The following is an 18,329-nucleotide window of genomic DNA, read 5'->3' on the forward strand; positions in this document are numbered from 1 at the left end:
ATCCTGGCGCTGATTGGGCGACGTGAGGAAACCGCGCCTCGGAGGAAAGTGGCGGCGCCAACCTTTCTTTGCATCCCCGCCCTCCAACCCCCATCATGCCTCCTCCCTCCCCCCTCCCTCTTACCACCTCCCGCCCTCCCCCCAACTCCCCGCACGCGACCACGCGCACGCTCGCGCACCCGGGGAAGCCGCCACAGTCGCTGCGTCTTCGCGCCGCCATTCGGGAAAGGAGCCGCGCGCGCGCAGCAGGGGCCCGCGGACCCCGTCGAGGAGGCCGCCGCCGCTGCGTGGCCTCCGGTCCGCGAGGAACGGATTGGCCCGGTCCCACCCCCCCGGCCCGGTCTCCCCCGCACACCACGTGCCCGCCGCTTCCTCCCTCCCTCCCTCCCCCTACACGGTAGGAACGCCAGCGCGGAGCTGGCATAACGGGGGAGGGGGAGGGGCTGTATGTGTGTGGGGGGTGGTAGTGTGTGTGTGTGTGTTTGTGCGTGTGTGTGCGTGCATATGTGTGTGTGTGTGTGTGTTTTGGGGCGGGCGGGATCGGGATGGATGGGGGAGGGGGAAGTCTGCCTCACGCCCTTTCGTGTTTTGTTTCCGTGCTTGCATTTAACGGGATGTTCGTGTGCCAGCCCCCAACGCTTTTAGTCTGATTGAGCAATAAAATCCACGCAGGAACTGGAGCCAGAGGGGCGGGCGCCGGGCCTCGCGGATACTAGAGTGCAAGATGCCCCGCCCAGGAGTAACCCTAAAAAAGCCTCTATCCCTGGGAGGGGAGCAGTAGTAGCTTAGAGGAGGGAGCCTCGCCACCTGCTTTTCTCTGGGTCTGTGGCATTTTTCTGCCCAGGACCGGCGACTCTGTAAATTACATTGCAGCTTAAAAAAGCAAAACTACGGATCTCGATGCCCGGGTAGAAAGGGTAGACGCATGGGTAGACGTTGTGCGAGATTGCACAACATTTGATTAAAAGCCCCATGAAAGTTGAAAAGAGCCTTTGAAAGCCGAGAGCGTTCATTATCTTCTTTTCTTGCTTTCCATTGTCTGTAATGAGAAGGTATTAACTTAGGTTACGATATTTAGTAGTCGGTAGAGTGAAGATCAGTGACAAAGTGTACTGTGTGCTTCATCCACTCCAGTGGATACACACAAGCTAAATTGGAAAAAGGTAACACTAGAATTGCATTTGCATTGTGCAGTTTCTTTTGCAGGCTACACCCCAAAATTCTATTATTCAGTATCTTGCTCGTAGTTGGCCTTCAAAAAATGTTTGCTGAATGAGTGATTCATAAATAGGATGAATAGCTAATCGATAGTCCGGGGAAAAATCTTTGAAAAAAAATGCATTTTACACAAGATCGAAGATGGATGTGTAACTGTGGTAATTCAGAGTTGTGTAAATTAATACCAGATGGTGGGATGGCAAAGCAGGGCTCTTACTATCATCAGAGATTAATGTGTATCTATTTAGGAGAAGAAGTAGATTTATAATAAAATGAAATGAGACTAGGTGCTGAGTTTTGTGGGTAAATTAGAATAACTAGGGCTAGAGTAAATTTGATTAATATAGACTGGTTAGAATTATTTGTAGATTTAGTTAGGAATGGAATGATTTAAACATTGATCAGTGATTTGGGCCTTGGAATTTGGAAAGTGAAAAATTCATAGAGCTTAATTATGTAGTCCATGTTATCTTCAGATATAGGAATTGTTTCTTCAGCGTTCCTGACACCGTCATCAAGTCTCTGTGTGAATGCTTTAGAGACGGTAAATTTGCGGTTATGTGATCCAGCCTATTCCTCACTGAATAGCTCTAATTGTTAGAAAGTTCTTATATTGAGTCAAAATCTATTTCTTTGTAACATCCAGTTGGTCCTAACTCTGCCCTCTTGAACAACACAAACAAACCTAATCCCATTCACATGATACTCTTTCAAATAATTGAACATAACTATCATGTTGCCCCTTGTGAGCTCCTTGAGAACCGGGACAGTCTTTTGCCTTTCTTTGTATCCCCAGCACTTAGCATAGTGCTTAATAGATACTTGTGCTGCAGCTTAATAGTTGCTTGTTGACTTGACTCTTTTTTTCTAAAAGTGAAATGTTCACAGCTCACTCATCTGCCCCACATAGGACATAGTTTCAAGATTTCTTAACGTTTTGACTACTTCTCTCCAGAAGTTCTCTCTCTAGTTTGCCCTTGTCCCTCTCAAAGTCTGGTGTCCAGAAATGAATGTGACACTCTAGACCTGGAGTGCTGTCTTGGCTGCCATATCACACGGAAACATTAGGCTCTCTAGTAGTATGATGAGATGGCATCCAGGAGAGCTAAATGGGATCTTATATTTCATTAGGAAAGGAAAAAGTGTGATTAGACCACATCTGGAGTATTATGTTCAGATCTGGGTTCCACATTTTAGGAGGGACATTAATAAGTTGGGAAAGTGTCCCAAGGAGGGGTTGACTTTAGGGTGAAGATCTAATTGGACATGTTTAGCCTATAGAAGACAAGAAAAGGGGAGGGTATGATAGCTTTTAAGTATTGGAAAGGCTGTCACATGAAGGAAGAGTTAGACCTCTGTTACTTGAGCAGCAGATGCAAAGAAGTTTATAAACTTAGGCTTGATATTAAGAATAAACTACTTAACAATTAATAAAGCTATTAAATGTAGGATGGGTTGTCTTTTCATTGGACATCTTGAGGCAAGCTGAATAACTATTTGTCTAGCATGTTGTTCTTAGGATTCTTTTTCTGATATGGGTTAGGTTAGACAACCATTCTTCTATTCTTTGTAACCTAACAACTGGTGAGAATAGGATTTTTGTCTTCTTTGATCTGAATGCTATATTACTGCACCTTAAAGTTTTGGGGGTTTTGGCAAATGCATCATACTGTTGATTTGCTCATTATTGAATTTATAGTCAACTAGAATTCTAGGTCTTTTCAGAGTTCTAGATTAATCTTAAATTTCATCCTCTGTTTTGACTCATCTCTACTCTGTTGAGATCTTTTTGAAATTTTATTGTCATCTTGCCCAGCTTTGTGTCATGACTAGATTTAATAAGTTTATGTTTTATCAAAATATCGATCAGAACAGGCCAAGGACAGAAATTTTTAATCTCCAGATCTACCTTGAAACATTAATTAGCACTTCTGATTGTATGACTCAATCCTACTTTGTGGTTGACTGTCCCTTACCCATGAGAATATCATGAAATACTAATATCTGATGTGCTGAAATCAAGACATACCATTCTTGTGGTTTCATCTTCCATTTGAGTAGTCAAAAAATGACATGAGGTTCATTTGGTACAATCTTTCTTAATAAATTCATGCTGGCATTGAGTGATCACTATATATGTGTTCACAAACTATCTGCTTAGAAATTTGTTTTAGAATTTGGCATTCAAGGCTATCCCTTTATTATGTCTGGAATCCATGTTTTACCCTTAAAAGAAAAAATCCAGACAATTTGTCTATCTCCCGTCTTCTGGTAATGTATTCTGCCCTTGTCTTCCCAAAGACTAGAGGTTGGGGTTTTATGATTGCATTTGCAAATTCTTTTAGCACCTGGTTTATAAATCCTCCAGGCCCAGAAGCTTGAATTGATTCTTTTTGAATGATGTTTGTTTTACTCTTTACAGTGTGAGAATCGAAGTTGAGAAACTCTGCTTTTTTTCCTCTTCTAATTTGGCATCACATCATGTTCCCCCAAACCCTTCCTTCTTTGGTAATCATTTTGCCATCAGCATACTTTCTTTCCAAAAAGTTCCCCCACATCCCTTTTTTGTTGTTTTGACCATTTCTTCAAACTGTTGCATTGTTTTGGGCATTGCTTTTCCTGACACTGTACTTTGCACTTGTACTTTTTAAGTCTGAGTTCTTCAAAGAGCTCCTTCTTAATTTTAGAAATCTTTCTTTACTTTTTCTCATTAAGATATTTTGTGATTGTATAGTTTAAATTGCATTGTTTGAGTCATTTGGTTTTCTTGGGTTTGATTCCTTTTTGTTTGTGTGGTAACTATTTGTTTCTCTAAATTTACATAGAATTTCTCTAAAAGTACATAGAATATGACTCAAACCAGAATCTCATTTAAAGAGAATGAATTCAAGCCTCTAGGTCCAGAGGATTTGTGCTAGGTACTAAAAGATACTGTGATTACAGGTTTTATATACCTTTTTATGTCTCCAACTTTAATTATTCTCTCTATATTTTTTAAACAAGATATACTCTTCTTTGGTCATAGTCACATCATAGTTCCATTTCATTGAGTCACAATGACACAAAGAGATGTTTATCTTCTTTTGTTAGAATTTGAAATTTGCAGTATTGATATTATCGCTATTTGGCCTACAGACACCTGAAACCAGAATCGTTATCGATTCTCCTCCCTGAAGCTTTGCCATGTGAAGAGAAGTAGCATCGCTATATTATCTTTTTAAAAATCCATTTTTATAGTTATGTCTGAACCTTTTTCTCTTTTCCCTTTGAATTTCAGCTGAGAATCTGCTGACAGACATTTTCTTTTCAGATTTCATAAGACAATTCTGCCTTGCCAGAAGTCCTTTATTTTGATGCCATAGAAGCCATGGTGCAGTAGTACATGGTTTCTGCTTCTCCTCTGTTACATTCATCTATTAATAGAATCTTAGAGTTAAAAGGTACCCTGGAAGTCAGTTAGTTTAACTCTACATGTAGGAGATTCCTGACTAGTCATTTTCTTATTGAGCAGTTTCTTGATGATGGTATTGATTCTCTTTAAAGCCCTTGTTATTTTATTTCTGGAATATTGCTTATATGTACCAGGAATGCAGTTATGGGTTAAATGTGAGATATGGTCCAAGCTCTCAAAGAACTTAAAAATGTGGAGGGGAATAGGACTGTGAGATAATGATAATAAGCAATATTACATGTTTAGTTTACTCATTAAAATAAAGTATAATGAGAAGACTGAGGAGAAAGGTGGTCACAAATCACTAGGATAAGCGAAGGCTTTTGGAAGATGTGGTATTTGAGTTGGGCTTTAAAGGATTGATAAGAATTCGGCAGGTGAAGAAAAGGAGGGCAGGCATCACAGGCATGGGGGCAGGGGTGGGGGTGGGGGACTAACCTGAGCAAAAGCATAGAAATATGAGAACAAAATGTGAGTTCATTTGTACTGAAGTATGTGTCAGGTGGAGAGTTTTCCATTTTGATTGAAGCATTATATGGTTTTAAAAGGTTGAGTGATTCCAGGTTGTGGATGCTTTTTGAACAGAAGTTGAAGGATGAGAATAGATTCAGGAAGAGCTGGAAGGAGACAGGAGACCACCTAGGTGTTGTTGAGGGCCTATACTAGGTTGGTGGTAGTGGGATTAGAGAGGCAGGGGAACTCATTGAAACATCATGTGGTAATAGAATTGACAAGATCTAGTACCTGATTGATATTAGAGGAGGGAGAGGAGAAGAGTTAGGTTACGAATGTAGGAGAATGGCAAGCCCCTCCCTCCTTTCCCCTCAAGGAAAGTGTAAGAAGGTTGGAAAGAAAAGAAGGGGCCAAGTAATGGGACTTCAGAAATTTTTTAATATTTTTTTCCCGTTTGAAAGTTTTTTTGAGTCCCAGATTCCCTCCCTCCCTCATTGACAAGGCAAGTTACTGAATATAGATTATACATACGCAGTTATACCAAGTATAATCCCATGTTAGTTGTGTTGTGTCACTCTGCATTCAGATTCCATCCATTCTTTTTCTGGAGATGGATAGCATTTTTTTTTTTTGGTCATATGTCTGTGAAGGTCTTCAAAAGCCCAACAGAGGATTTTAAATTTGATCACAGAGGTAGTAGGGAGCCACTGGAGGTCAAACTTGTACTTTAGGAAGATCATTTTGACAGCCCAGTGGAGGATGAACTGAAATGGGAGAGACTTGAGGAGGGAGACCAGCAAGCTAATGCTATAATAGTCTTGGCATGAGATGATGAGGGTCTGTGCTAAGCTGGTGTTGATGCCAAAGGAGAGAAGGGGACTTATTTGAAAGCTGTGATAAAGGTAGAATCACTAGGGAGTGAAAAGGGGGGGGAGTTGAGGATGACACCGGGATTTTGAACCTGGATGACTAGGATGCTGACAGTTCCTTCTACTGTAATATGGAATTAGGAATAGAGGAGGGTTTAGGAGGAAAGATAATGAGTTCCGTTTAGGAAATGTTGAGTTTACGATGTCTACAGGACATCTACCTTAAGATGTCCAATAGACAGGTGGGGATGCAAGCCTGGAGGTCAGATGAGAAAGATTATAGAATTGGATAAATAAACTTGAATCATCTGTATAGAGATGATATTTGAATCCATGGGAGCTGGTGAGATCACCAAGTGGAATGGCATAGAGGGAGAAGAGTGAGGGCCCAGGATAGCCGTAGGTGACACCCATAGTTAATGGATGCAGTCTGAATATAGATCCAGCAAAGAAGACTGAGAAAGAGCAATCTGACAGAACTGTGTCTGTGCTTCTCGGTTAACTTTCCCTTAACGTTGTTTAGGAATCCAGCTGGTGCTATTTTCACTGCTCTGGGCTCACAACTGCTTTGGGGAAACACTGTTTTATATCTATTTGGCTCCTTCCTTTCTGGTGACTTAATAATAATTAACAAAGTGTCACCTGATTAGAGGAGAAACTCATCTCTTAGCTCTCAAAAGCTTTAAATCTCAGTAATAGGCAATACTGCTCCATTGCTTCTGAGAATGAAGCTGCATTTTGCAAATCAGTAGAAGAAAGCACTGATGACTGATTTCAATAGGAACAGAGATGAAGTTGTATGATACATTGCATTAGACAAATATGTACTGCAGATTTAATCACAAAATAATTTCTGACCCCACTCTTTCACTGTTGCATATTGAAGCTTAAAGAACTACAAAAAGAAGCATGTGTTTATATGTGTTTATCCACTGAGTTGTAAATATGTGAATTAGTAACCCATGAAGTTGTATTCACTGAAACTGTCATGAGGCTCAGGAAATGTTTAGGTTGATTAACGAGAAATAGTTGCTAACGAGTTATTAAGGGTGCACTGGCAGAGAGAGGTCACCCCAGTATCTTACAAAATAATATCTAAGTATGTGGCCTTAGATTGACTGCTGACAAGTCTGTCGTTTTGCCTTTTCCTGTTTTATATGTGTGTGTGTGTGTGTGTGTGTGTGTGTGTGTGTGTGTGTGTGTGTGTGTATAGAGAGAGAGAGGGGGGGGGGAGGGAGAGGCAATTGGGGTTAAGTGACTTGCCCAGGGGCCGGTGCTCTATCCACTGCGCCACCTAGCTGCCCCCTTTTCCTGTAATATTAAACTAGTGTCTAAAGCCATCAAATAACCAGTATTAAATCCCACTCCCATAGGAGGGATCAATCAATAAGCATTTATTAAAGACTTATTATGTGCCAGGTTCAGATGAGAACAATCCTAGCCTACAAGTAGCTTACATTATGAAGAGGTGGTGGTGGAGAGACAACATGTAAATAAGTACGTATATATAAGATAACATACAGACTAAAAGGAAAATAACCATAAAGGGGAAGGCTCTATAAGGCATGGGAAAGACCTTCTGTAGAAGGTGACTGAGCTGAGTCTTGAAGGAAGCAAGGGATTCTAAAGAAGAGGAAGAGCATTCTAGATATAGGGGACAGCCAGTACAGTACAGAAGCATGGAGACAGGAGATAGATGTGTGAAGGCCTGGGTAGCTGGATCAGAGTTTGTGTAAAGGAGTATAGAGTGAGAAGACTGGAAAGGTCTTCTGGATCTGGAAAGACTGGAAGGGGTCAAGTTTGTGAAGGTATTTTTTGCCAAACCAAAGGATCTTCAAGAAAATAGGGAACCACTAGAGTTTATTGTTGGGGGGAAGGAGAATGTGGTAGGTAAAATGATCAGAGCTTGAAGGGAAAAACTTCTGGCAGCTTTATGGAGGATAGATTCGAGTGGGAAGAGACTCGAGGCAGTGAGATCAATTAGAAGACCATTGTAATATTCCAGGAGAGAGGATGAACTGTTGAACCAGTGTGGCAGCTCTGTGAGTGGAGAAAAGTGTATGCATGCGTGAGATGCTATAGAGAAAGAAATAACAAGATTTGTCAATGGATTGGAAATGTGGGGTAAATTAAGAATGAGGAGTTGAGAGTAACACTGAAGGTTTCAGCCTAGGTGACTGAGGAGTGGCTACCTTCAACAGTAATAGGTAACTCCAGAAGAGGAGAGGTTTTGATGGAAAAAATAAGGAATTCTATTTTGGACATCTTGAGTTATAGAAATCTATGTGTTATCCAATTCAATAGGCAGCTGCTCATTGGAAAAATAAGGGCTGGATAAAGATCTGGGAATCACTTGCATAGAGATGAAGGTGGGGGCGGGGCAATGAGGGTTTAGTGACTTGCCCAGAGTCACACAGCTAGTTAAGTGCCAAGTGTCTGAGGCTGGATTTGAACTCGGGTCCTCCTGAATCCAGGACCAGTGCTTTATCCGCTGCGCCATCTAGCTGCCCCTCATAGAGATGATTTGTGAAATTTGAAATTCTCAAAGAGGACCATGTCATGGGGGTGATGTTATGACTTGCAGTGAATTGGATTTAAGTGAGGCTGAGCTGTGCAAGGTCACCAACCTTATTCTCTCTTCTAGAGCCATCTCTGGGTTCATTGGTTCATCAGGCTCACTGGACATGGTCCTGGATGTTTAAGGCAATTGGGGTTAAATAACTTGCCCAGGGTCACACAGCTAGTGTCTGAGGTGAGATTTGGGGGGGGTGTGTGAGGCAATTGGGGTTAAGTGACTTGCCCAGGGTCACACAGCTAGTAAGTGTCAACTGTCTGAGGCTGGATTTGAACTCAGGTCCTCCTGAGTCCAGGGTCAGTGCTCTATCTACTGTGCCACCTAGCTGCCCCTGAGGTGAGATTTGAACTCAGGTCCTCTTGACTCCAGGGCAAGTACTCTATCCACTGTGCTACCTAGCTGCCCTCACTGAATATGATTCTATGGAAGGAAAAGAGAAAATGTTTCAGGATAGAGCCTTGAGGACACCCCCAATTAGTAGTGGATGTAATGTGGATATACATAGATCCAGCAAAGGAGACTAAGGATTGGTCAGACAGGTAAGAGAAGAACCAATAGAAAACAGTGTCACAAAAACCCAGAGAGGAGGTAGATCACTGTGTCAACAGCAGTAAAGAAGTAGCTGAATGGGGATGAGGATTAAAAAAAGGACATTAGATATGGTATTGGTTGTAAGAGATTATTGGTAACTTTGGAGAGAGTGATTGAAGTTGCAGGAGAGTTTTAAAAAGTAGCTTTTTAATTTTATTTATTTTTAAAATAATAATAAATATTTTAAATAAAGTTTTGAGTTCTAAATTCTTTCCTTCCCTCTTGCTAGAGCACCTTCTTTCACATTTTTTTTCTTTGATTCCTTTAAACATATCCTTGAGCTTTTGTTCTTCCACATGAATTTTGTTATTATTCTTTTTAGATCTATAAAGTATTTTTGATAGTTTGGCTCTATCAAAACTGATATTTCCAAATTGATATGGGACTAAATAAATCAATTAACTTAGGTAGGATTGTCATTTTTATTTTATTGGCTTGGCCTATCCATGAGCAATTAATATTTTTCCAGTTGTTTAGATCTGACTTTTGTGTGAAAAGTGAAGAGTAGTTTTTTCAAGGAGTTTATCTGAGGAGGAGAAGAGAGATGTGGGATGATTGCTAAGATGAAGTTGAAGATTCTCTTTAACAGTGTGATGGACATGGGTAGCCAAGAAGGGACCAGTAGATAAGGAGTGCATAATGATTAGAAAGTGAGTGGGTATGATGTTGGGGGCAATCTGCTGAAGAACATAAAGGCAATGGGATCAAGGCTGCATGTAAAGAGGTTTGCCTTGACATGGCTTCTGCACAAAAGATTAATAAAGGAGCCTATAGCGGGGAGTGATGTCAGAAGGATATGAAATGAGGAGAGCACGGAGCAAATAGCGTCTTTTTTTCAGTGAAGTATTAGGCAGATCCAGGTGAGAGTAATGGGGGGGAAGAATGGGTGTTTGAGAGAAGAGAAGGTTTGGAATAGTTGCTGTGGTAAGTGGGATAGAGAATTGCAGTGAGAGTACAGCTGAGATGAGATAACAAATCTGTAGTAAGTCCAAAAATGGGCAAGGAATTGAATCTGGTGTTTTAAAATGAAACAAAGATACAGTCTAATTCTAATTCTCTCTTCTATGTCTACTTTTTCAGGTTCAGCCCCTCATCCTTCATGTTTGCTTCTCTATGCAAGGTGAAGGCCAGCTATTCTGTGGCTTAGCTAAAAAGCCATGTAGGATATCAGGTCTTTGAAAAACAGTTTTGAGGCATCTGGTAAGATTTCTTTCATAACCTGCTATGTAATTTCTTCCAGCAACAATATTATTTCCTCATATTTTGTCAAAATTTATTTCCTGGCCTCTCCTACTTTAGGAGTATTTGTTTTGCATTTGTTAAACCTTATTCTGTTAGCATTCTTTTCATTTACTTTCCTTTTCTTTTGAGTCTTGATATTTCTTGTCTTTCATAATCCAGAATCTTTGTGTTTCTGAAATCTTTGCATAATGCTTTATATTCTTTGGAGGGATTACAAACGTATGCATGTATGAAAGTACTATAGACATATATTTAATATAGAATAAAAGGTTTGATTTGCCGAATTCCATTCCTTTCTTGCCCTGTGGACTCCCTATTTGTAGAATTTTACCTATCCAACTCTCTTTTGCAGAATGCTTGTAGAAATGTGTGGGCAACTCTTAGGAGCACACACAGCCAGACAGTGAGTCACTTAGTACTTGACCTTTGTGTGAAAAGAAAAAAGACTTTGAAGTCTTTAAAGTTTGACAAATAAGACAGAAAGGTAACAACAAGTAAACATAACATAATGGGAGAGATTTGGAGATTGGTTAAAGGAGTTGAGTAGGCAGGTATGGGGCAGCTAGGTGGCGCAGTGGATAGATCACTGGCCCTGGATTCAGGAGGACCTGAGTTCAAATCCAGCCTCAGACACTTGACACTTAACTAACTGTGTGACCCTGGGCAAGTCACTTGACCCCAATTGCCTCAACCCCCCCCCCCAAAAAAAAGAGTAGGCAGGTTAAGGTGATTGATTGATTGATTGATTGATTGATTGATTGATTGATTGATGATGATTATGATGAGAGAGAAATAGAAGAGTTGAAGTTGGGTTTAACGTGGAAACTGGAAATCTGAAAGGTAAGTTAAGTGGTAAACTGACATCCAAAGAGAGATGGAGGTCTAGAAGAAAGGGATATAAAAGTTGAGAATAATAAAGTTTGACAAGCAGGATGGGAACATGAAGTGAAAACAAGCTAAGACTGGTTGAAGTTGGTGGTTGGAAAATGAGAGACAAGCAACATTATAGTTTAGTGGCTGCCTGGGTTTTGCATTGTGATGTTGGTGTCAAGTTTTGTTAGAAACAGGAATAAATAAAGTGAAAGCTAGAAATAGAAGATGGTGAGTGTGAGCACAGTGAGAAGGACTAAGTTGTGGCAGATAGGTCAGATGACAAGGTTAAGGGGGTAGAGGGAAATGAATGAAATAAAACATTAGGCATTTTCTGCAGGCAGAATATTAGGGATACAGATGTGGATGAAGAGGTTTCTCCCTTCAAGGATCTTACTTTTAACTTAGGGTACAGCAAGTGCATAGAGAAGTATCATACAAGGTCATTGGAAGCATAGGTTTCCAGTTTGCTTTTATGAAATAGATCTTTTCATGTGTTAGTATGTCATCTTGCCTTTGTTATTGCTAAGTAAGTTAGTAGCCATTCTTTTGACTCCTCCAAATATTTGGAGTTTTTTTAATTTAACCTATGATAGAGACTCTTGTTTCAGTACTTAGCAGTAGTGAGAGTTGCAGAATTAGGATATAGGAAGAAGAAATTTGCAGTGCATGAGTTTGAACTATATATTGCAAAAAGTGGGGTATGTATGTAAGGATGAAACTATATGTAGAGACTATAAAGTTAGGATAAAGAATGGATCATAGTTTTAGAGCTTGAAGGGACCTTAGGTTCAAACCTCTGTTTATACAATTGAAGAAACTGAGGCCCAGAGAGCTTAAGTAATCTGTCCAAGGTCATTTGAAGACATGTTGTACAAACTTGTAGTTTCCAAAATAGCTCCTGGACTATAGGCTATTTGGATGCAGCTAAAGCAATTGATAACTGGGGTGGTTTATTGAAGTGTGACATTTCCATTTAATTTAAGGCATTGTTATAAGAACAGCATTGGAAGCAAAATGGTACAAGGAAAGAAAGAACTCTTTCTGAGGTCAGAAGACTTATGTTCAAATCCTCCTGCTGACTCTTACCAGTCTGTACTATCTTAGGCAAGGCATTTCATGTTCCTGGGCCCTAGTTTCCTCATCTATAAACTGAGGGGTTGAAAGAGTAGAATGAACTTTGGAGTCCCCTCTATCTCTAAATCTGTGAAAGAGTTTTCCACTTTGAATGTGTATTGGTTTTTTTAAAATTATTTTTAATGATATCTTTTGTCTTTACATTACCTGGATTTTCCCCTATAGCCTTTCTTTTCTTCTTATCCTCAGATAGTGATCCTTTATAACAAAGAATTTTGAGGGAGGAAAAAAAGGAGAGAAAAAAGAAGAAAAAATGTAGTAAAACGCAATAACATGTTGAAAGAAATCTGATGTCATTAGTTTAACACTATTTCTGCTTGGTTTGGGTCAAAGATACTTTGGGGCTATTGATTTTTGGGGTTGTTTTTTTTAACCCATATTTAAGACAGCAGTATATCACAAATTTCTTTTGTTGTATTTGTTGTATTTATTCATTATAGGGAAGAATGAAGACCTAAAGTATTTTTCCAAAATTTTGGATAATGCCAGGGAGACCTACAAAAAGTTAAAGGGGAGATGTGGGGAAAAGAATTAATACTCTGAAGAAAATTCTTTCCAGTTCTCTCAGGTGACATATATCCTTCTATACTTCAGAAAAGTTCAAACAGAAGACCTGCAGATAGTTTACACATAATGGCACTGATAGTAACAGCTATTAAATTTAACAGGAATTTTGTAATTCACTGAAACTTAATGCAAAACTGAAAGATTTTAACATATTATTTCAGAAACATTCAGCAACATGGAAACCTGTAGATAGGAACTTTACAGAACATTTTAATTAAAAGACATTTTATTTCTTTAATGCTGCTCTATGTTCATCTTTGAAATTGATCTTAGTGATGTTTGAATATTTTTAATTAAAAGTGGCACATAGGTGATAGACAATTTTCATTGTTTCATAGACAAATAAGAATTTTCTGTTTTATCATTATGATCATAATTGAAACTAACCCCCATTTGTTGTTTATAACTTTGCATTTCAGGGGTTAAACTTGAAGAGAAATACTTGCAATGTTTTCAATATTAGTAACAGTCTGTTGTAGCATCATGCTACATGAGAAAATATCCTAGACGGTCATTCTAAACCTGTGAAATTATCTTTAAAAGGTCACTATCTTTTCCAAATTAACATCTAGTGTATTTAATGCTTTTTGATGAAGACTAGAAATATAAAAGATTATTTATAATCTTTAGGCCATAACTTTAAAATATCTTGAATTTTGTTTCAAAATTTGCCCATTCTGTGCTCCAAAATTATTGTGTTGAGGCAGTGTGGTTTTTGAGTAGAGACTTAGGTTTCTACTCAAAAAAACAGGTTCAGTGGTTATATAAGGTCCCAGTAATTGTTGCAGAGATGTACATCTGACAAAAGTATCATCCTAAGTATTTTTTATTATTTGCAATTATGTAACTTGAATGGGTTGGGAAAGAATTGCATTCAAATAATAAAATATTATATGAGAATAAATTATGATAACTCAACTGGTTTTTACTTTATTGCAGCAACATTGACGTGATTTCAAAGGACCTGTGCAAGTTTTAACAGATTTTTTAAAAATGGAAGTATTCCCAGAACTTCATAAACAACCAGAACGTTTGGAATGTGATCACTGCAGTTTCAAAGGCACAGATTATGAAAATGTACAAATCCATATGGGTACCATCCACCCAGAGTATTGTGATGAAATGGATGCTGGTGGGTTAGGTAAAATGATATTTTACCAGAAAACCGCAAAGTTGTTTCACTGCCATAAATGTTTCTTTACCAGCAAAATGTACTGCAATGTGTATTATCACATTACATCCCAACATTCAGTAAAAGATAAGTGGGATGATAAACAGAAAAAACAGTTGGATAAAGAGACAGAACCTGTGAAAACCTCTCTCTTCCCTGAGTCTCAGAAAATGTCTAATTCATCTGAGAGTCAGAAATCCATGCCTGTTTTCTCAACAGAATCACAGAAACCTGCTCCTGTTCAATCTTCAGAATCACCTCAGACTACCCCTGCTAGTTCTCCAGAACTCCAAAAACCTGCTTCTGTTGTTTCTACAGAGTCACAAAAGCTTTCTGTTGCTGGCTCTGACCCTCAAAAACCTGTCCTTCCTGAGTCTCAGAAATCTTCCCCTGTTCCTTCTCCAGAATCCCCAGAACTTGTCCCTCTGGCTTCTTTGGACCCACAGAAACTTACTTCTGTATCTCCTGAGCCCCAGAAGTCTCCCATTGCTAATCCCTTGGCTCAGAAGCTTTCTCATTTTACAGAGACGTTGCGAACGCCTTTGTCGACTTCCCCTGAGCCACAAGAACCAGTTCTAGCTTCCTCCCCTGAGCCTTGGGGATCATCTCCAAGTTCATCTCCTGAGTCCCAGAAACCGGCTCTGACCGAATCTCCTGAACCTAGGAGGCCATCACCAGCTGTTTCTCCTGAGTCTTGGAAGCCATCACCTGCTGTGTCCCCTGAGCCCAGGAGGCCAGCCCCAACCGTATCACCAGGTCCTTGGAAGCCTGTGGTATCTACATCCCCTAGACCTTGGAAACCTCCTCCTTCTGCATCCCCTGGACCTTGGAAGCCTGCTAATAAGCCTGCGCCTTCTGTATCACCCGGACCTTGGAAACCTTTACCTTTATCACCTGGCCCTTGGAAACCAAGTCCACCCATGTCACCTGGATCCTGGAAACCTTTACCAGTATCACCTGGTTCATGGAAATCTACCACATCTCCTGAGGCCTGGAAGCCTGGACCCCCAGAACTTCGAAAGACATCTCCTATGTCGCCTGAACTCTGGAAGCCAGGGCCCTCTTCCCCAGAGACCCGTAAAACTGGGCCCCCATTGTCCCCTGAGCCTCGTAAACCAAGTCCTTCGTCCCCAGAAGCTCGTAAACCAGCTTCTTCATCCCCTGAAGCCCGGAAGGTAGGTCCCCCGTTATCCCCAGAGGCCCGAAAGGCAGGTCCTCCATTGTCACCTGAACTCCGTCTACCAGGTCCTCCGTTGTCCCCAGAGCCCCGTAAACCAGGGCCTCCATTGTCCCCTGAACTCCGTAAAATAAGTCCCTCGTTGTCCCCTGAGGCTCGAAAAGCAGGTCCCCCATTATCCCCTGAGCTCCGAAAGCCAGGCCCCCCACTGTCCCCTGAAATTCGAAAGGCTGTTCCTCCATTGTCTCCTGACCTCCGTAAGTCTGGGCCTCCAGTATTGTCTGAGCTTCGTAAGTCAGGTCCTCCATTGTCTCCTGACCACCAGAAATCATCAGTGTCACCAGAACTCTGGAAGGTATCTTCTGATCAATGGAAACCTTCTATTTCTGGAGAGCCTTGGAAACCTGCCTCTAATGATTTTACTGAATCCCAGAAGACTGCACCTCCTGGGTCTCCAGATGTATGGAAGTCTTCCTTTTTTCTTGAACCTCAGAAACCTGTCTTCCCTGAATCCCGGAAAACTTGTCCTCCTGGGTCATCTGAACCTCCTAAAATGGGTTCAGAGACCCGAAAATCTACCATTTCTGGTGATGTTGACCCCCGAAAATCTGCCCTTTTCCCTGAATCTCCCAAAACAATACCATCTTCTGAGCCCCGGAAACGGGCTCTCTTCACAGAATCAAGGAAACATACACCTTTTTCTGAGCTCTCCAAATCTGTTGGCATTTACTCTGAATCTCAGAAATTAGTTGAATCTAGTGAGTATGATGTCCAAACAGAGGCCATGGAAGATCAAAAAGATGATATTTTGGCTCAGGAAGATGCATTATATCCTTGTCAAAAGAAGCTCAAGAAAGACAACCAAGACAACTCTGACACAGAACTTAGTAGTGGTGAATGTGGAAAAGGAGATTTAGATTTCTTAGATCTAAAGGGCCAGGAATCTAACAGTGATCAAGAACAAGTTGATGTGGAATCGGTTGATTTCACTAAAGAGAAAATGGATGCTACTGATCAGCCAAAAAACATCCTGCAGTTTACAGATGACAAGGAGGTTTTTATCTCTGAAGAGGAGATAGCAAAATACATGAAACGTGGAAAAGGAAAATATTTTTGCAAGATCTGTTGCTGTCGTGCTATGAAAAAAGGTGCCGTTTTGCATCATTTAGTTAACAAGCATAATGTTCATAGCCCATATAAATGTACAATATGTGGAAAGGCTTTTCTTTTGGAATCTCTCCTTAAAAATCATGTTGCAGCTCATGGGCAAAGTTTACTGAAGTGTCCACGTTGTAATTTTGAATCAAATTTCCCAAGAGGCTTTAAGAAACATTTAACCCATTGTCAAAACCGTCACAATGAAGAAGCTAATAAGAAGCTTATGGAAACTATTGAGCCCCCTCCACCACCACCACCACCACCTCCTCCTCCACCACCACCACCTCCCCCTCCACCTGAAGAGCAAACCTAATTTTGAAAATTATGTATTATATACTTCAAAAATTTATCTACTAAAATCAACCTTTTAAAAGTGTTGCTCTTTTAGCCAATTAAGTAGTTTAGTTGAATAAGTAGAAGTAAAGAGTTGAAAAGGTTGTATGATGTTTAGTTTGTGTCAGTAGTAGTATAGAAATGAAACTTTACAGGATTTTTAGAGTATCTGTTCATGTGCCTATCTTACAAATCAATAAATTCATACTGGATATTCCAGATGGGTTGAATTCCTTGAATTTCTTCTCTCTGTATAATACATCATGAAAGGTTGTATACATTCCATTTAATTATAACTTTACACATATTCTTAGATATACAGTGAAATTTATCTTTTTGTGAAACTAAGTTCAAATCAAGAGGCAGTATACTATGAGTGGGTAGAGAGCTGGCCTTGAAGTTAGGAAGATATTCAAGTTCCATATCTGACACATTCTGGTATTGTGACACTGGGCAAGTCATAGCAGCCTCCCATTGTTATGCCCCCAGGCAACAGTAAGACTAAGTTCTAGAACAGTTGTTAGTCTGCATTGGCAGAGTATCTTTGGCCCATAAAATTACATGTCTGGACCAAAAAAAAAAAAATCCTTGAAAAAATTTATAAGGCTTGGTAATGACATTATATGAATTAGTTATTAGGGGAAGATGCCCCAGTTCTTTTTTTTTAAAGGTTTTATTTTTTAAATCACTTGGAATATCTTTTTTGTTTTAATTGTGTTTTTTTTCCACAGATGTAAGTCATTTTGAAGTTTGGGAGTTTAATAATGCAGAAGGTAAATCAGCATTATTTGTAAATCTTGAACCATTTCTAAAGTAATGATTGGATTTTTTTTCTTTTATATGTTTTGGAAAACGTAAATTTTTATTGATATATTAGAAATAGACGTCTATGAAGGAGCAACAGCAATGTACAATATTATGTATCATATTCCTCCATTAGAATGTAAGCTCTTGGTGGGCAGGGATTTTTTACTTTTGTCTTTGTATCCCCATTGCCTTGAACATAGGCGCTTAATAAATGCTTGTTGGATTGGATTGGAATTTTAGGTTTGTGGGAAATATGATTTGTTTTTTTATATTTTCTGGCAATCTTAAGGAATTTGTGTTCACTCCCCTCGTAAGTCCTGAGAGGTGACAAGTAGAACACAGGAGGAGTGGAAGATACTGGGGAATTACCTGGTCCCACACTGCATTTGACAACCCTGTCGGTATTTAACAAAGGATTAAATGAAGCCAGATTTTAGAAACTGATATAAAGAAAATGGCATAATAGTATACGGGGTAATAAATGTGTATCTTAAATCCAGTGCCCCTCCACAAAAAACCCCCCCAAAAACCCTTATCAAACAATCCTGTTCTTTTACTTCTTGCTTTTTTGTCTCCCCACATGATACTTCTACCCAAAATGAGAACTATGGATTTTGTTTCATAGTTTGACTAAAATTCCAAACATAATGGAGAATTACTCCAAAGAAGTAAGAAACTCTCAGAGAGAGGGAATATCAGATTTGTAGTAT

The 18,329-nt window shown here is 39.8% G+C and overlaps 1 protein-coding gene across 3 annotated transcripts; it reads left to right on the plus strand.

Annotated features, from left to right (window-relative positions):
* The first annotated feature begins 289 nt into the window (after positions 1-289).
* CHAMP1 (chromosome alignment maintaining phosphoprotein 1) lies at positions 290-17,853 on the plus strand. Of its 3 annotated transcripts, none has more exons than XM_043996574.1 (4): positions 290-397; positions 10,238-10,357; positions 12,847-12,974; positions 13,913-17,853. In XM_043996574.1, exon 4 carries the CDS (start codon positions 13,967-13,969, stop codon positions 16,790-16,792), a length of 2,826 nt encoding a protein of 941 aa, XP_043852509.1. In that variant the 5' UTR covers positions 290-397; positions 10,238-10,357; positions 12,847-12,974; positions 13,913-13,966; the 3' UTR covers positions 16,793-17,853. The 3 variants fall into 3 exon arrangements, with proteins under 3 accessions (XP_043852509.1, XP_043852510.1, XP_043852511.1); XM_043996576.1 differs by lacking the exon at positions 290-397 and adding an exon at positions 8,668-8,743; XM_043996575.1 differs by lacking the exon at positions 12,847-12,974.
* The last annotated feature ends 476 nt before the right edge of the window (positions 17,854-18,329 follow it).

Source organism: Dromiciops gliroides, chromosome 3 (genome assembly GCF_019393635.1).
Source record: "Dromiciops gliroides isolate mDroGli1 chromosome 3, mDroGli1.pri, whole genome shotgun sequence".
Classification (NCBI taxonomy): Eukaryota; Metazoa; Chordata; class Mammalia; order Microbiotheria; family Microbiotheriidae; genus Dromiciops; species Dromiciops gliroides.